Source organism: Arachis hypogaea, chromosome 11 (genome assembly GCF_003086295.3).
Source record: "Arachis hypogaea cultivar Tifrunner chromosome 11, arahy.Tifrunner.gnm2.J5K5, whole genome shotgun sequence".
NCBI lineage: Eukaryota > Viridiplantae > Streptophyta > Magnoliopsida > Fabales > Fabaceae > Arachis > Arachis hypogaea.
The window spans coordinates 141,049,390-141,063,049 of NC_092046.1; the positions used below are offsets into that span (position 1 = coordinate 141,049,390).

The 13,660-nt window shown below is 36.6% G+C and overlaps 3 protein-coding genes and 1 long non-coding RNA gene across 4 annotated transcripts; 1 reads left to right on the plus strand and 3 right to left on the minus strand.

Moving 5' to 3' along the window:
- Positions 1–3,818: 3,818 nt before the first annotated feature.
- Positions 3,819–4,991, minus strand: LOC112722028 (transcription termination factor MTERF15, mitochondrial). The gene has a single exon (XM_025773014.1). It carries the CDS (start codon positions 4,989–4,991, stop codon positions 3,819–3,821), a length of 1,173 nt encoding a protein of 390 aa, XP_025628799.1.
- Positions 4,992–5,462: 471 nt separating this feature from the next.
- LOC112723053 (uncharacterized) lies at positions 5,463–7,161 on the plus strand. Its single transcript, XM_025774279.3, has 5 exons — positions 5,463–5,879; positions 5,955–6,074; positions 6,147–6,246; positions 6,350–6,600; positions 6,696–7,161. The coding sequence occupies exons 1-5, from the start codon at positions 5,536–5,538 to the stop codon at positions 6,781–6,783; spliced, it is 903 nt and encodes a 300-aa protein (XP_025630064.1). The 5' UTR covers positions 5,463–5,535; the 3' UTR covers positions 6,784–7,161.
- A 537-nt stretch (positions 7,162–7,698) lies between these two features.
- Positions 7,699–8,868, minus strand: LOC140176251 (transcription termination factor MTERF15, mitochondrial-like). Its single transcript, XM_072206191.1, has one exon. It carries the CDS (start codon positions 8,866–8,868, stop codon positions 7,699–7,701), a length of 1,170 nt encoding a protein of 389 aa, XP_072062292.1.
- A 1,931-nt stretch (positions 8,869–10,799) lies between these two features.
- LOC140175982 (uncharacterized) lies at positions 10,800–13,424 on the minus strand. Its single transcript, XR_011867113.1, has 3 exons — positions 13,253–13,424; positions 13,107–13,161; positions 10,800–11,105 (listed from the first exon to the last, which is right to left on the minus strand). It is a non-coding gene; the product is annotated as an uncharacterized lncRNA (long non-coding RNA).
- Between the last annotated feature and the right edge of the window lie 236 nt (positions 13,425–13,660).

Here is a 13,660-nt window from a genome sequence, read left to right on the forward strand (position 1 = left end):
TTATAAATATTTTTAATAGATTTATAAGTACTAATAACTTTTATATTTAATTTATTTTACAGTGTGATAAAATTTATTGTTCAATCAAGAGTTATTTGGTAAAGATGTTTGAGAATGAACTGATCAATGGGAGGGTCTATGTCTTCTCAAATTTTATGATTGAGGAATCAAGCGGAATTTATCTTCCAACTACACACATGTGTAAGATAACTTTTAAAAAGGAGTCACGTATAGTAAATACGGTCGATGATCGTAAAATTTCTGACAATCATTTTAATTTTTTTACTCATGCTGATATATTAAAACAAACAAATGAATAGTCTAACTTATTTGGTACGTAATTAATTTGTATTAACCTACACAAAATTATTTTTTTATTTTAATTTTTATCAAAAAATTATATAATAGCATCATTTTATCGATAACATAAATTTTAACATTTAAATTATGCAAATGTTTGAAATTTTATTGTGATTTTTTTAAAGGTATATCCTTTTATTAATATATTGTTAGTTTTATCGTTTAGTATAAAATAAATTGATAAAATCTTTTTAATTTATCATTTATTTGTCCTTAATTTGATATTTTTAATTCATTTTTTTTAATTAGATGTTATTGGACTCTTGACCGAAAAAAGAGAGCTTATATCATGGTCAAAAACAGGGAGAAGTGGCCTTACATTGTGGTTGATCTTCATAATTTGTAATATGTAAAATTTTAATATTTTATAATAAGATTTTGTTTCGTAACAATTATCTATTCATATGAAAATTTTTTTATCTTTTTCATGAAATCTTAATTCCCGGGTTTATTTAGAAATGAGAAAAAAAATAAGGTGCACACTGTGGGATCAATTTGCAACCCAATTACTCAATTATCTATGTGATCACCAAGCAACCGAATACATACTTAATTATTCTCCAATTTACAAAACTTAACAAATGCATTGGTAAGCATATTGGTTTAATCTTTTATTTAGTATATTTGTTTATGTTATATCTGTAATCATATTATATTTATTTTTACATATATATCTTTTTAAAAAATACTCTTAGTATTAGCATATGGTATATTAAATAAATATTTTAAAATTAACGGTAACATATGATAAAAATAAAAATTAAATTAAATAGATATTATAAACACAAACACAGGCACAATCTATTTAACCCAGCTCCAAACACAATCATGAAACTCATCATAATTGGGGTATAACTGCTACCTGTTACAACCAAGCCCACAAACAACCCTAAACCCAAATAAGTGAACAAACCTAGCGGTAGGGGTGCACATGGGCCGGGTGAAGTCGGGTTTGATGTGACCCAGACCCGGCCCGAAATATACACCGGGTCTATTTATTAGACCCGAACCCGACCCTAGACCCGATGAAACCAATACACTTTTGGGCCACAATTATACCGGGTGAAAACCGGGCCGTTAACATTACATTAATTTGATACCTTCTTGTAAGCTAGCATGTAAAAATATCCAAATTTCCAAGACTCTAACCATTAGTTAACATGGTAAAATTCACTTAGAAAAATATAACAAGAACCAACCATTCTTCAAAATTAAAGCATAACCACAATCAATACTAATATTGTCTAATAATACCAAATATTTAAATAAATATAAATAACACAATCTTATGTATTAGTCTAAAGTCTTATGCATTCTAAACATAAAACATTAACTTATAGTCTTATAATGACTAATAACACAAAATATTAAGGTTTACAATACTTAAATTTCACATAAGAATAGTCATGATCCATCACTAATAACACAAAATATTAATTGTGTATGATGATCGGGCCACCGGGCCGACTTCGGGTGACCCGAGCTATGGCCCGGACCCGACCCGAAATAATGACCGGGTCTATTTTTGAGACCCGTACCCGACCCTAAACCCGATGAAATCACACCAAATTAGTTCCTAAAGTGTTCGGGCCGGGCCGGGTCTGTGCACCCCTACCTAGCGGCTACTCAACGACATAGAAATCAAGCCCATCGCGCCGTCACGTGCTTGCCATTGCTGCCCACCCGTCGCGCCGTCACGTGCTCGCCATTAGAGTAGATTAATAAAAACATTAATAACCACATTAGAGTTTATACATTTAACACCAGATTAAAAAGAAAACGAACAATGCATGACATGTTACTTTTTATTAATCAAATGATTATAATTCAAATTAATTTTAACAAAATAACTTAAAATTATAATTTCAATTTTATTACGCGAGCTATTACATTTGTAATAATTAAAATATAGTGTGAAATTAGCACTTGCTGAGTTGGGCCCACAACCTAAGGCCCAAGATGGCAAGATGAAGTCCGAAGGGGCACGGTATGCTAATGGGATTGGATCCTCTCAATTGTTAATAAAAATTAAGAGTGTAAAATGTGATTTCTAACCCTTCATTGTTCTCTCTTTTATATTTATTTTTTGTTTCACTTATAAAACTAATAGTGGGAGATTACACTTTACTCCCTTAATTTGTTAAAAAAAATTGAGAGGATCCATTTCCGTATGATATCAACAATTCAATTCAATTGAGTTTATTGGAAGATTGGCTGATATGATTTGGGAATTGGGTTTTTGTAGCATATACAATCAAAGGCTGCAACCTGATTTATGCATCCTAAGGTGTGTTGAGCCAGGATGCAAAGGCGTTCCTTTCCATGGGGGTATACTTCTCTTTTTCTTCTTTCTCATTTTCAACTCTTAGTTGCAGTACATTCTTACTCTCAATGAGTCTTTAAGTGTTTAAATTTTCAGAATGGAACAAGAAAAGATGCTGTGAAAAGGGAAATTCTACAACAGATTGAACCATGGATAATGAGGGAGCTACAAGAGAAGGCGACCTTCATGTTGGACCTCTTAGTCCATTCCTACATGATAAAGCCACCATCTTTTGGCATGAGCTAAGCTACTTGACTCTCTTGGTAAGAATGTTGTTGCCCTTTTCAATTGGTAAGAGCGTTGTCACAACATGGAGTGAGTGGACAAAACACATTAGCTGTTACTGTTGGTGATGGTGATGATGCCTTCCCGCAACTATGAATTGTGATACCAAATCTCTTGGGAGATCTGAACGGTTGCTTGGGTACAAGTTGAAAGCTTATTCGTGTTCCATGTTGGTGTTGGTTGCATGTTGCAAACTTTCAGTAGCATCCGAACAAGTGTACAACATTTGTATGATAATAATAATACTGTCAAACATTTAAAAAGAACATGTGTTGCTGATTCACGTCCAATTCAATCGGTTTCCTACGATGTCAAATGTAATTAGTTCAAGGTGTGTTGGTGTAAAAAGACCAGCCTTGTAAATTCGATGTGTTAGACAACTTTAAACGGTGACTCAACATAGATAAAAAAAACCACTTACTTATGCATGACATTAGACTTTGTACCAAAAACATAAAGGGGAAAGAAGATCAAAATTGGGGCTCATTAATCATGCAAGGAACAACGGCATCACATCATGTTCAAAAATTACAGACAATATAAAGGGGATATCGTATTCACCTCCCCTGAAAAATAATGAAAGGCGAAATTGTGAACTACAATCTACAGTCCTCCCTAATTACCACAAGGTTCTTAGATATTGTGCAGCTGCAAAAAATGTTAAAAAGATGGCAGCTCAACATGATGTTAGAAGCACACATTTAACCCCAGTTCACTAAAACTAAGTCTCTTAGGCTGACAGATATTACTGCATGATTCATCAAAAAACCAGTTCATGGCAAAATTAGCACAAATTATCAAATGAAACCTCAGAAAAGTAGACTGAAATTCAAAAAGGTATCCACAAAGCTCAAGACTTCAATTTACTATCCATTACTGGAAGATTCATTTTCTCCCGATACAGCTTCAATAACTCCGGTGCTTGATCCTTACCACGATTCACATACTTCTTAAAGAACCTCTCTTCCGAAGCAGTATATGCTAACAAATGCTTACCACTGCTAATGGCACCATTGGCCATAAGAATCTTCATGACAGCAGCCCTCGGAACAACCCTTTTCTCCAAATTCAGCGAGAGAAGAACCGGATAATTGGTGACATCAACAGGCTTCCAACTGAGTTCTTTGACAAAGAATTCAATGCAGGCCTCAGTTTTCTGCATAGATATCAACATACAGCAAGAGTGCTTCACAAACGCCTCAAGAATGTTGTCGTCAGTTAATCCAAACCTCTTGAACAACTCAACCTTCTTATCCCACATGGACTTTGGAAGATACGTAGCATACAATGCAGGAACAAAATTAGCCTTGTTGGGATCAACCCCCATTTTAATGACTTCATCTACCATACTCTTAAGGCGAACTTCAGAATTGCATATAAGCAACCAAGGCCACTGGCGAATTAGCCTTGCCATGCTTTTCTCCCGGACCCCTATATCAACCAACATGTTAATATTTCGAAGCGACCTAGAAGAAGTTAAAATTTGGCCAGCACGTAAGATAGAAGCAACGGTCCTTTCTTCAGAACGAATGAAATTGTTCAACAAATCGAAAGCGGGGATCAGGTGTTTCTCTAAGCTTCTTTTCAAGATTAGAGGGTTGAGATCGATGATGCGGGCAAGTTGTGATTTTGAAGCACCTTTGGAGATGAGGAACTCGAGCTTGGGCAAGATGGTCTCTTTGGGTTTGCTGACGAGAATCCCGGGCGATTTCCGAATGACATTGTGAATCTGCAAATCTGAGAAACCGAAGCTCCTGAAGAGTGCGATGACTGAGTCGGGTTTCTCTGGAGTCTTAAAAAGTACGTATTTTGAAGCTTTAAGAGCCGAATCTGGGAGGAACCCACAATTGTTGACGAGGTAATTCACCGTAAAGGATTGTATTTCCGGGGTTTCTGTGACTGTGGCGTAATTGGGAGCACGGAATAGGGAAGATGGTGAAGGGATCAGAAATGAGGGTGATGAGGTTCTTGTGATGACAGTGAGGTGGTACAAGAACAGGTTTTTGTTATAAGATCCCCTCATCAGTTTTCAATTTTTTGACAGATCGACGAGCGAGTAAAATGGGAGAAGGGATAAACCCTAAGTTTGGATTCAGGAGGAGAAGAAAAACGAAATATTACCACGAACTCGATCTGATAGTTAAAAAAAATGTTAGATTAATCCTAATTTAATAATTTACCCAAATATTTTATTTTATATTTTTAAATATAATAATTAATTAATAATTAAAAAATAAAAATAATAAAATTTGTATTTATTAAAAATAAAAATTTAGATATAATTAATTTTATATAAAATTAATAATTAAAAATTATTAAATAAAAATTTAATTATGTCAAATAAATTATTTAACCGTTCTTAGTTATTGAGTTTATATAAAATTCACTTTACTTAAATTTTTACATTTTCTAAATTTAACATTCTTCAAGTTAAAAATATGTATTTATATTTAATTATTATTTTTAGAATAAAATCAAATTTAAGTCAGCTTGGGCTTGGCACACATGGCCTGAATATCTCCTTCCGTGAGCTGTGAAATCCGAAGCTGCAAGCAACGTGTGCGTTGATGGAACGGAATTGTTCCCTCCGGCGAAAGACACAGAAAGAGAAGGAGGTGGTGGTCAAGAAGGTAATTTGGGCAGCTATCGAGGGGCATTCTTGTCCAATATGTTTTACCGATCTGGAATCTCGGTTCAGAGAAGCTGCGGTTCTGTCCCGCTGCTACCACGCTTACTGCACCCACTGCATCCGCCGTTGGAGTCACGTGCGCAGAGCGTGCCCTCTCTGCAATTCCGGTTTCGCCTTCTGGTTCTCCATCCTCAGCCTCTCTTCCAGAACCTTCCGGAAGCACTTCTTACCCTTCCACTCTCATTCTGATGCAAACCAACCGCCACGACTTCCCTCTACCAGGTCAATTGCTATCTTCAATCTTAACGTTGGAGAATTTTGAGAATAAGGATTTAGGGTTTCTTATTTGTTTGGTAGGGCGAGGGTAGCGGTGACTAATGGACGAAGGAGGGCATTGCCCCGGAGAAGATCGTTTGGGCGTGCTGGACTTGTGAGTGCAGATGTTATTGCTCAGAGGAAGCTTCAATGGCGTGCTAGGTATGTAAACAACAATTCAATTCAGTGTATTGGAAGATTAGTTTATATGATTTGGGAATTCGGGTTTTGTAGCATATACGATCAAAGATTGCAACCTGATTGTGCAACCCTAAGGTGTCTTGAGCGAGGATGCAAAGGCTGCGGTCCATGCAACTTGTTCCTTTCCATGGGGGTATACTTGTCTTTTTCTCCTTTCTCATTTTCAATTCTGTTGCAACATCATCCTATTTCTACTTAAACACTCAATATGAGTCTTTCACTCTCTAAATTTTCAGAATGGAAGAAGAAATGCTGTTAAAAGGGACATTCTACAACGGATTGAGCCATGGATAATGAGGGAGCTACAAGCTCTCTTAGGGGACCCAGATCCAACTGTCATTGTTCATGTGGCCACCTCACAGTTCATCACTTGGCTAGAAGAGAAGGCGAAATCGCCATCTCGCCACCTTCATGTGGGAGATACCTTCATTTCACCTCTTCGTCCCTTCCTACATGATAAAGCGACCATCTTTTGGCATGAGCTAAGGTGCTTGACTCTCTTAATTCTCTTGGGAAGAATGAGAAATATTTTTCCTTTGTTGCCCCTTTTCCTGACCAATTTTCAATTGTATTGCCCACTAGTTGTTTCGCTGAGGGTTGTCACAACATGGATACCTACGATGAAGTTGTCGAATATAAACAACAGGAGTGGGTGGACAACACACATTAGATGTTACTGTTGCCTCTTTTCATCCCTTAAATCTGTTGGGAGTTGATGAGATACATGGATGTTGGTGATGATGCCTTCCCCACAACTATGAATTATGATACCAAATCTCTTGGGAGATCTGAACGGTTTATTGGGTACAAGTTGAAAGCTGATCCCTGTTCCTTGTTGGTGTTGGTGCATGTTTCAAATTTTCAGTACCATCCAAACAAGAACCATGTGTTACGGATTCACGTCCATTTCAGTCCGTTTCCAACGTTGTCAAACGTAATTAGTTTAAGCCAGGTGTAAAAATACCACCCTGTAAATAATATTTATCCACATCTATCATCTCTATTAAATGGTAATTTGGGTAGCCAAGTTGATTGAATTGCTTTTAAATTCGGTGTCTAATACAACTTTAAACGGTGACTAATATCAATCAACAAAACCACTTATGCAAGAATAAAATTACACTAGACTTTGTACCAAAAAACATAAAGGGGAAAGAAGATCAACATTGGGGCTCATTGCTGATGCAAGGATCAACGGCATCACATCATGTTCCAAAATTACAGACAAATGTGGAGAGAATTATATTCATCTTCCCCTGAAAAACAATGAAAGATAAAATTGTGAACTACAATCTACAGTTCTCCCTAATCACCACAAGGTTCTTAGACATTGTGCAGTTGCAAAAAATATTAAAAAGATGGCAGCTCAGCATGCTGGATTAGAAGCATTCCCAGAGAATACCCTGAAAGCATCACATCTCACACACATTTAACCCCAGTTCACTAAAACTAACTACTAAGTCTCTTAGGCTGACAGATATTACTGCCTGATTCATCGGAAGACCAGTTCATGGCAAAATGAATGCAAATTATCAAATGAAACCTCAGAAAAGTAGACTGAAATTCAAAAAGGTATCCACAAAGCTCAAGACATCAATTTACTATCCATTACTGGAAGATTCATTTTCTCCCGATACAGCTTCAATAACTCCGGTGCTTGATCCTTACCACGATTCACATAACTCTTAAAGAACATCTCTTCCGAAACAGTATATGCTAACAAATGCTTACAACTCTTAATGGCACCATTGGCCATAAGAATCTTCAAGACAGCAGCCCTGGGAACAACCCTTTTCTCCAAATTCAGCGAGAGAAGAACCGGATAATTGGTGACATCAAGAGGCTTCCAACCGAGTTCTTTGACAAAGAATTCGATGCAGGCCTCAATTTTCTGCACAGATTTCAGCATACAGAAAGGGTGCTTCACAAAAGCCTCACGAATGTTGTCATCAGTTAATCCAAACCTCTTGTACAACTCAACTTTCCTATCCCACATGGACTTTGGAAGCAGCTTAGCATACAATGCAGGAACAAAATTAGCCTTGGCGGGATCAACCCCCATTTTAATGACTTCATCTACCATACTCTTAAGGTCTTTAGAATTGACCAGAAGCAACCAAGGCCATTGGCGAAGTAGCCTTGCCAAGCTTCTCTCACGGACACCTAAATCTACCAGCAAGTTAATATTCCGATGCGACGTTGAAGAAGTTAAAATTTGGACAGAGCGTAAAATAGAAGCAATGGTCCTTTCTTCAGAAAGAATGAAATTGTTCAACAAATCGAAAGTGGGGATTAGGTGTTTCTCTAAGCTTCTTTGCAAGATTAGAGGGTTGAGATCGATGATGCGGACAAGTTGTGATTTTGAAGCACCTTTGGAGATGAGGAACTCGAGCTTGGGCAAGATGGTCTCTTTGGGTTTGCTGACGAGAATCCGGGGTTTTTTCCGAATGACATTGTGAATTTGCAAATCTGAGAAACCGAAGCTCCTGAAGAGTGCGATGACTGAGTCGGGTTTCTCTGGAGTCTTAAAAAGTACGTATTTTGAAGCTTTAAGAGCCGAATCTGGGAGGAGCCCACAATTGTTGACGAGGTAATTCACCGTAAAGGATTGTTTTTCCAGGGTTTCTGTGACTGTGGTGTAATTGGGAGCACGGAATAGGGAAGATGGTGAAGGGATCAGAAATGAGGGTGATGATGTTCTTGTGATGACAGTGAGGTGGTACAAGAACAGGTTTTTGTTATAAGATCCCCTCATCAGTCTTCAATTTTTTGACAGATCGACGAGTGAGTAAAATGGGAGAAGGGATGAACCCTAAGTTTCGGATTCAGGATGAGAAGAAAAACGAATTATTACGACGAACTCGATCTAATAGTTAAAAAAGAAATGTTAGATTAATCTTAATTTAATAATCCATCAACGTATTTTATTTTATATTTTTAAATATTAATAATTAAATAATAGTTAAAATCAATTAGTTTTTTTTTTTTTGGTGACTGTTAAAACCAATTAGTTTAAGTAAATGATCATTTATACTCATAAAAAATATAAATATTAACAAATATATTTATAGAAAAAAAAAAACTTACCCTATAATAATGAAAAATGATCTTCGTGTGTTAAAAGTACTTTGATTGTTGGTTACAAATTTAGTCTGTTAATATCTAAATCTATGTGGTAACAAAATCACTCTAAACTTATTTACGTGTAATTCAATGTATATTTCTACAAAAATTGAAACCTTAATATGCCTTTCTTCTTTCTTTCTTCTCAATTGTTTACACTAATCCAGAAATTGAAATCATTTCATTTCGTTTCTTTCTCAAATACAAACACTGACAAAAAAAAATTCCCTAACCCATGGTCATATCTCTGCGCAGATTTAACATTGTAAATTGCAGCAATGCTTCGAATTTAGAGAAGAAGGAAAAGAAGCTTTACGGGAAATTCATATGTGGACTGGAGGTTGCGTTAATAGAATCTGGCATAGTAACAAACTCAAATAAATGGTTCATCTGATGTCCTCTCTGAAAAGTAATAGCTTAGCGTTTTTCTTTTTTTCTCTTTTTTTGTGTGACGGTTCCTTTTTTTTTAATTTTCATTGACAGTTGGATGAGTGTGGGTATTTTGATTTTTCAAATAAGAGACTGCAAATATTTTATGTGGGTGGATGAGATTGAAGAAGGTTAGGAAGGTCTTGCAAGATCGTTAACTAAAAGAAATAAGATGGGTTGACAATCACTGTAGTTAAAAGGGAGAGTCATGAAAGCTTTTCCATGATTCCAAGGAAAATGCAAAAACTCAGGAATAAAGTTAGAATAAGTAGAGTGTTGCCTATAACTATAGCATTAGTGGTTGTGTTTTGTTTAGCTTGTAATTTGTATTTAGTGATGAAAATATAAGGATTTAGGGTTTCTTATTTGTTTGGTAGGGGCGAGGGTAGTGGTGAATAATAGACGAAGGAGGGCATTGCCCCAGAGAAGATCGTTTGGGCGTGCTGGACTTGTGAGTACAGATGTTGTTGCTCAGAGGAAGCTTCAATGGCGTGCTAGGTATGTAAACAATAATTTAATTGAGTGTGTTGGAAGATTGGTTGATATGATTTGGGAATTTGGGTTTTGTAGCAATACAATCAAAGGTTGCAACCTGATTATGCAACCCTAAGTTGTCTTGAGCGAGGATGCAAAGGCTGCGATCCATGCAACTTGTTCCTTTCCATCGGGGTATACTTGTCTTTTTCTTCTTTCTCATTTTCAATTCTTAGTTGCAACAATAATCTGTAACCAATTATCCTATTTCTATTTAAACCCTCAATATGAGTCATTCAATCTGTAAATTTTTAGAATGGAACAAGAAATGCTGTTAAAAGAGACATTCTACAACGAATTGAGCCATGGTTAATGAGGGAGCTACAAGCTCTCTTAGGAGACCCAGATCCAACTGTCATTGTTCATGTGGCCACCTCATAGTTCATCACTTGTGTAACACCCTACCACACTAAACTTTATGCTTAAGTCGTAAAACGAAGATGGTGTGGTATTACGACCTTTAAAATAAAATGAGTACATATAATAGCAGAAGAATTATAATATGCTAGGAACCTTAAACAATAGGGGAAATAAAAATCGCGAAATAAAAGCGCAACGCTCAAGGAACGAGTTAACTTGTGTGCTAAGAAAAACCATAACTACTAAACATAAGATAATAGAAGTAGGAATAGAGTACCAAGGATACAAAATAACAAGCTCCTAACTCAGCCTGCGAAGTCAAGTCTGGTCGGAGAATATTTACACATATATACACACATATCCAAAACCCACAAGTATATATACACAATCCTGCCTCTCCATAAACCTCTAAGAGGATAAAAAAGAATAAGTTATGTGGAGAGAAAGCTAAGTGTATATATATATATATATAGCATAACAAAATAACCCAGTAACCACTCCGCTTCAAGAGTCTAGACGCCTAACGAGATGCCTCTCGACCTGCATCTGAAAAATAACAACATAGTATGGAATGAGAACCGAAGGTTCTCAGTATGGTAAATGTGTCACACACATAATATATAAGGTCCTGGGAATGCCAGAGGCAATCCTAGAACGCCGACACTCAGATTATAGAGCTTAAAGTATTAAACAGAAGCCATAAAAGGTGGTTTTCTAAGAATATTTAAACCTAACTTAACTTAACTTTAAATCTAAGTCCCATACTGTCATTCCTCCATACCTCTAACTCCATCATGCATTTTCACAGACAAATAAACAGATAAAGACAAGCACAAGAAGATTACAATTACTACAGGTAACAAATACATATTTAACATGGCAGGTACATATAGGCACACCCAATTAAAGTGCAAGCAAGTAATTCAAGTATTATGCATATGATGCATGCCTGTCTTATGGCTAATGAGGCTCATCTGTCGGTTATCTAGCCAACCCGACAAGTCTGAATTGTACTTAGACTGTCCCCCGACGTGTATTCCCAAGAGTCTATGCATAACTTTATCTCAAATAATTAGTATTGCTCAATGGGGGTAACATTCCCGGGAATTTATATAGTGCCCAGTCACACTTACGTCGTAGGATCAACAGAGTGTCGAGTTTTCCAACCTGGTACACGTGGTGGCAAGCCACGACACTTTATCCAGGGAATCTCGTATCTCAGATCATTAAATCATTCAAGCCAAATTTCATACATAATCTTTCATCAGAACATCCAATCAAATATCATATATGACTCATCCATAACATATCATAAACAATTCATCACTTTTCAACTTTACTTCACCTTCAAGTTATCCTCATTTCCTAGCTTCATCTGATTATTAAGTTTAACACTAAATATTCATGACTAAAGGAATGGAAATAGATGTTTAGAGGTTTCAAATTTAGTTTAAAACATTAAAAATCATGTTTCCTGAAATAGGATCCACGCGTACGCGTGACTCACGCGTGCGCGTGGAAATGTAAAACTGCAGCTCGCGCGCGCGTCCCTTTGTCATGCGTGTGCGTGGGTGTAAACTTCTTGTCACGCGTGCGCGTGGACATGCCTGTTTACTCCTTACGCGCACCCGTGGGACTCGTCACGTACGCATCGCCGAAAATCCACTCCACGCGTACGCGTCACGCGTACGCATGGGCGTACGTCCTTTAAAAAAATATGAGGCAGATGCAGTAGTGATGCAGCAGTGGCAGGAACCTGAAAACAGGGCAGTTTATATTACAATCTTCCAATCCTTATAACTTCTTCGTTTTACAACATTTTTCACCCGTTCTTCGAGTGGCATAAACATTACGAACCCAATTTTCATTTCAAAATAAGTTAGAAGCAAATTGAGGGTCCGAAGGCTAAGTTATACCTCACCGAAGTTCGGCCAAAAATCAATTTTGCAAAACCTCTTAAAACTCATTTACATTCCAAACTTCCATTCCATTCCTTTCTAACCTTGCCAACTCCAACAACTCATGTCAATAACAAATTCAACAATACTTACACCATTCATCAACCACCAACCATCAATACTATATATATATATATATATACCATCAAGCCTTCAACCATTATGCATATAACCTATAAGATCATCAACTTAGCCATATCTCATTAAAATGTTCACACAACAACCATCTCTATTACACAATCAAACCACATCATAAATATCAAGTATACTAAGCACCATACCATTCCGTTACAAATTCAGCTTATCCTATGGTCATGTAGCCTAAGTTTTCACAGAACATTATATATTAAATGCAAGAAACCTAAACCATACCTTGGCCGATTTTCACGTAACGACCAAAGCTATTTATTCAAAACCAAGGTAGCCCTTCAAAATTCAACTAATCGGCTTCCTCCAAGTTTCAGTATTCACAATTTCAAACTCCAATTATTTATTTACAACCTAATACACATTCATAACACATATATATCCAATTTAATGCTCAAAGCTCAAATTCAATGAAATTAAAATGGAATTATCATATCCTCACCTTACCCAAGCTTCACATAAGCAAGAGTGAACATTTTTCTCAAGCTAATTGGATCCTAAAACATCAGAAATCAAAGAAATTCAACTTTTCTTCTTAAAATTCAAAAATTGGGGGAAATGAAGGCTGAATGTAAAATAACGAGTTACCTATGAAATTTTTCTAGTAGAAACGTAGAGCTCGACGCGGTGAACGCGTGGCCGCAAACGGTGCGGCCATCGGAGCTCAGACGGAAAAGTTACGGGAGTTAAAAGTTAACGTAAGGGTTTCGGGAGCTTTCTCTCTTCCCTGGAAGCATTTCACGCTACTGCAGGTGAAATGAAGAAGAAAGGGGCTTTCGGGCTCTTTTAATGTGTTGGTCCGGTTGGACCGACAGCCCGATTCGGGTCCGGTTCAACCAGTTCGGCTCATTTAGTTCAATTTTGGATCGTTTTTTTCAAAATTAGTGTCAAAATTCTCGTTTCGATGAGCTCTATTCTAATTTGATATAATATTCGCATTTCTAATCTTCCTTATTAAAAACCAATTTACTGACTAATTATCTATTAATTAATCGG

Bases quoted from the DNA above. Each gene is read 5' to 3' on its own strand.
- LOC112722028 (XM_025773014.1), bottom strand. From the start codon at position 4,991: ATGAGGGGATCTTATAACAAAAACCTGTTCTTGTACCACCTCACTGTC.
- LOC112723053 (XM_025774279.3), top strand. From the start codon at position 5,536: ATGGAACGGAATTGTTCCCTCCGGCGAAAGACACAGAAAGAGAAGGAG. The intron at 5,880-5,954 runs GTCAATTGCTAT...TTTGTTTGGTAG, and splicing joins CCACGACTTCCCTCTACCAG to GGCGAGGGTAGCGGTGACTA. The intron at 6,075-6,146 runs GTATGTAAACAA...CGGGTTTTGTAG, and splicing joins AAGCTTCAATGGCGTGCTAG to CATATACGATCAAAGATTGC.
- LOC140176251 (XM_072206191.1), bottom strand. From the start codon at position 8,868: ATGAGGGGATCTTATAACAAAAACCTGTTCTTGTACCACCTCACTGTC.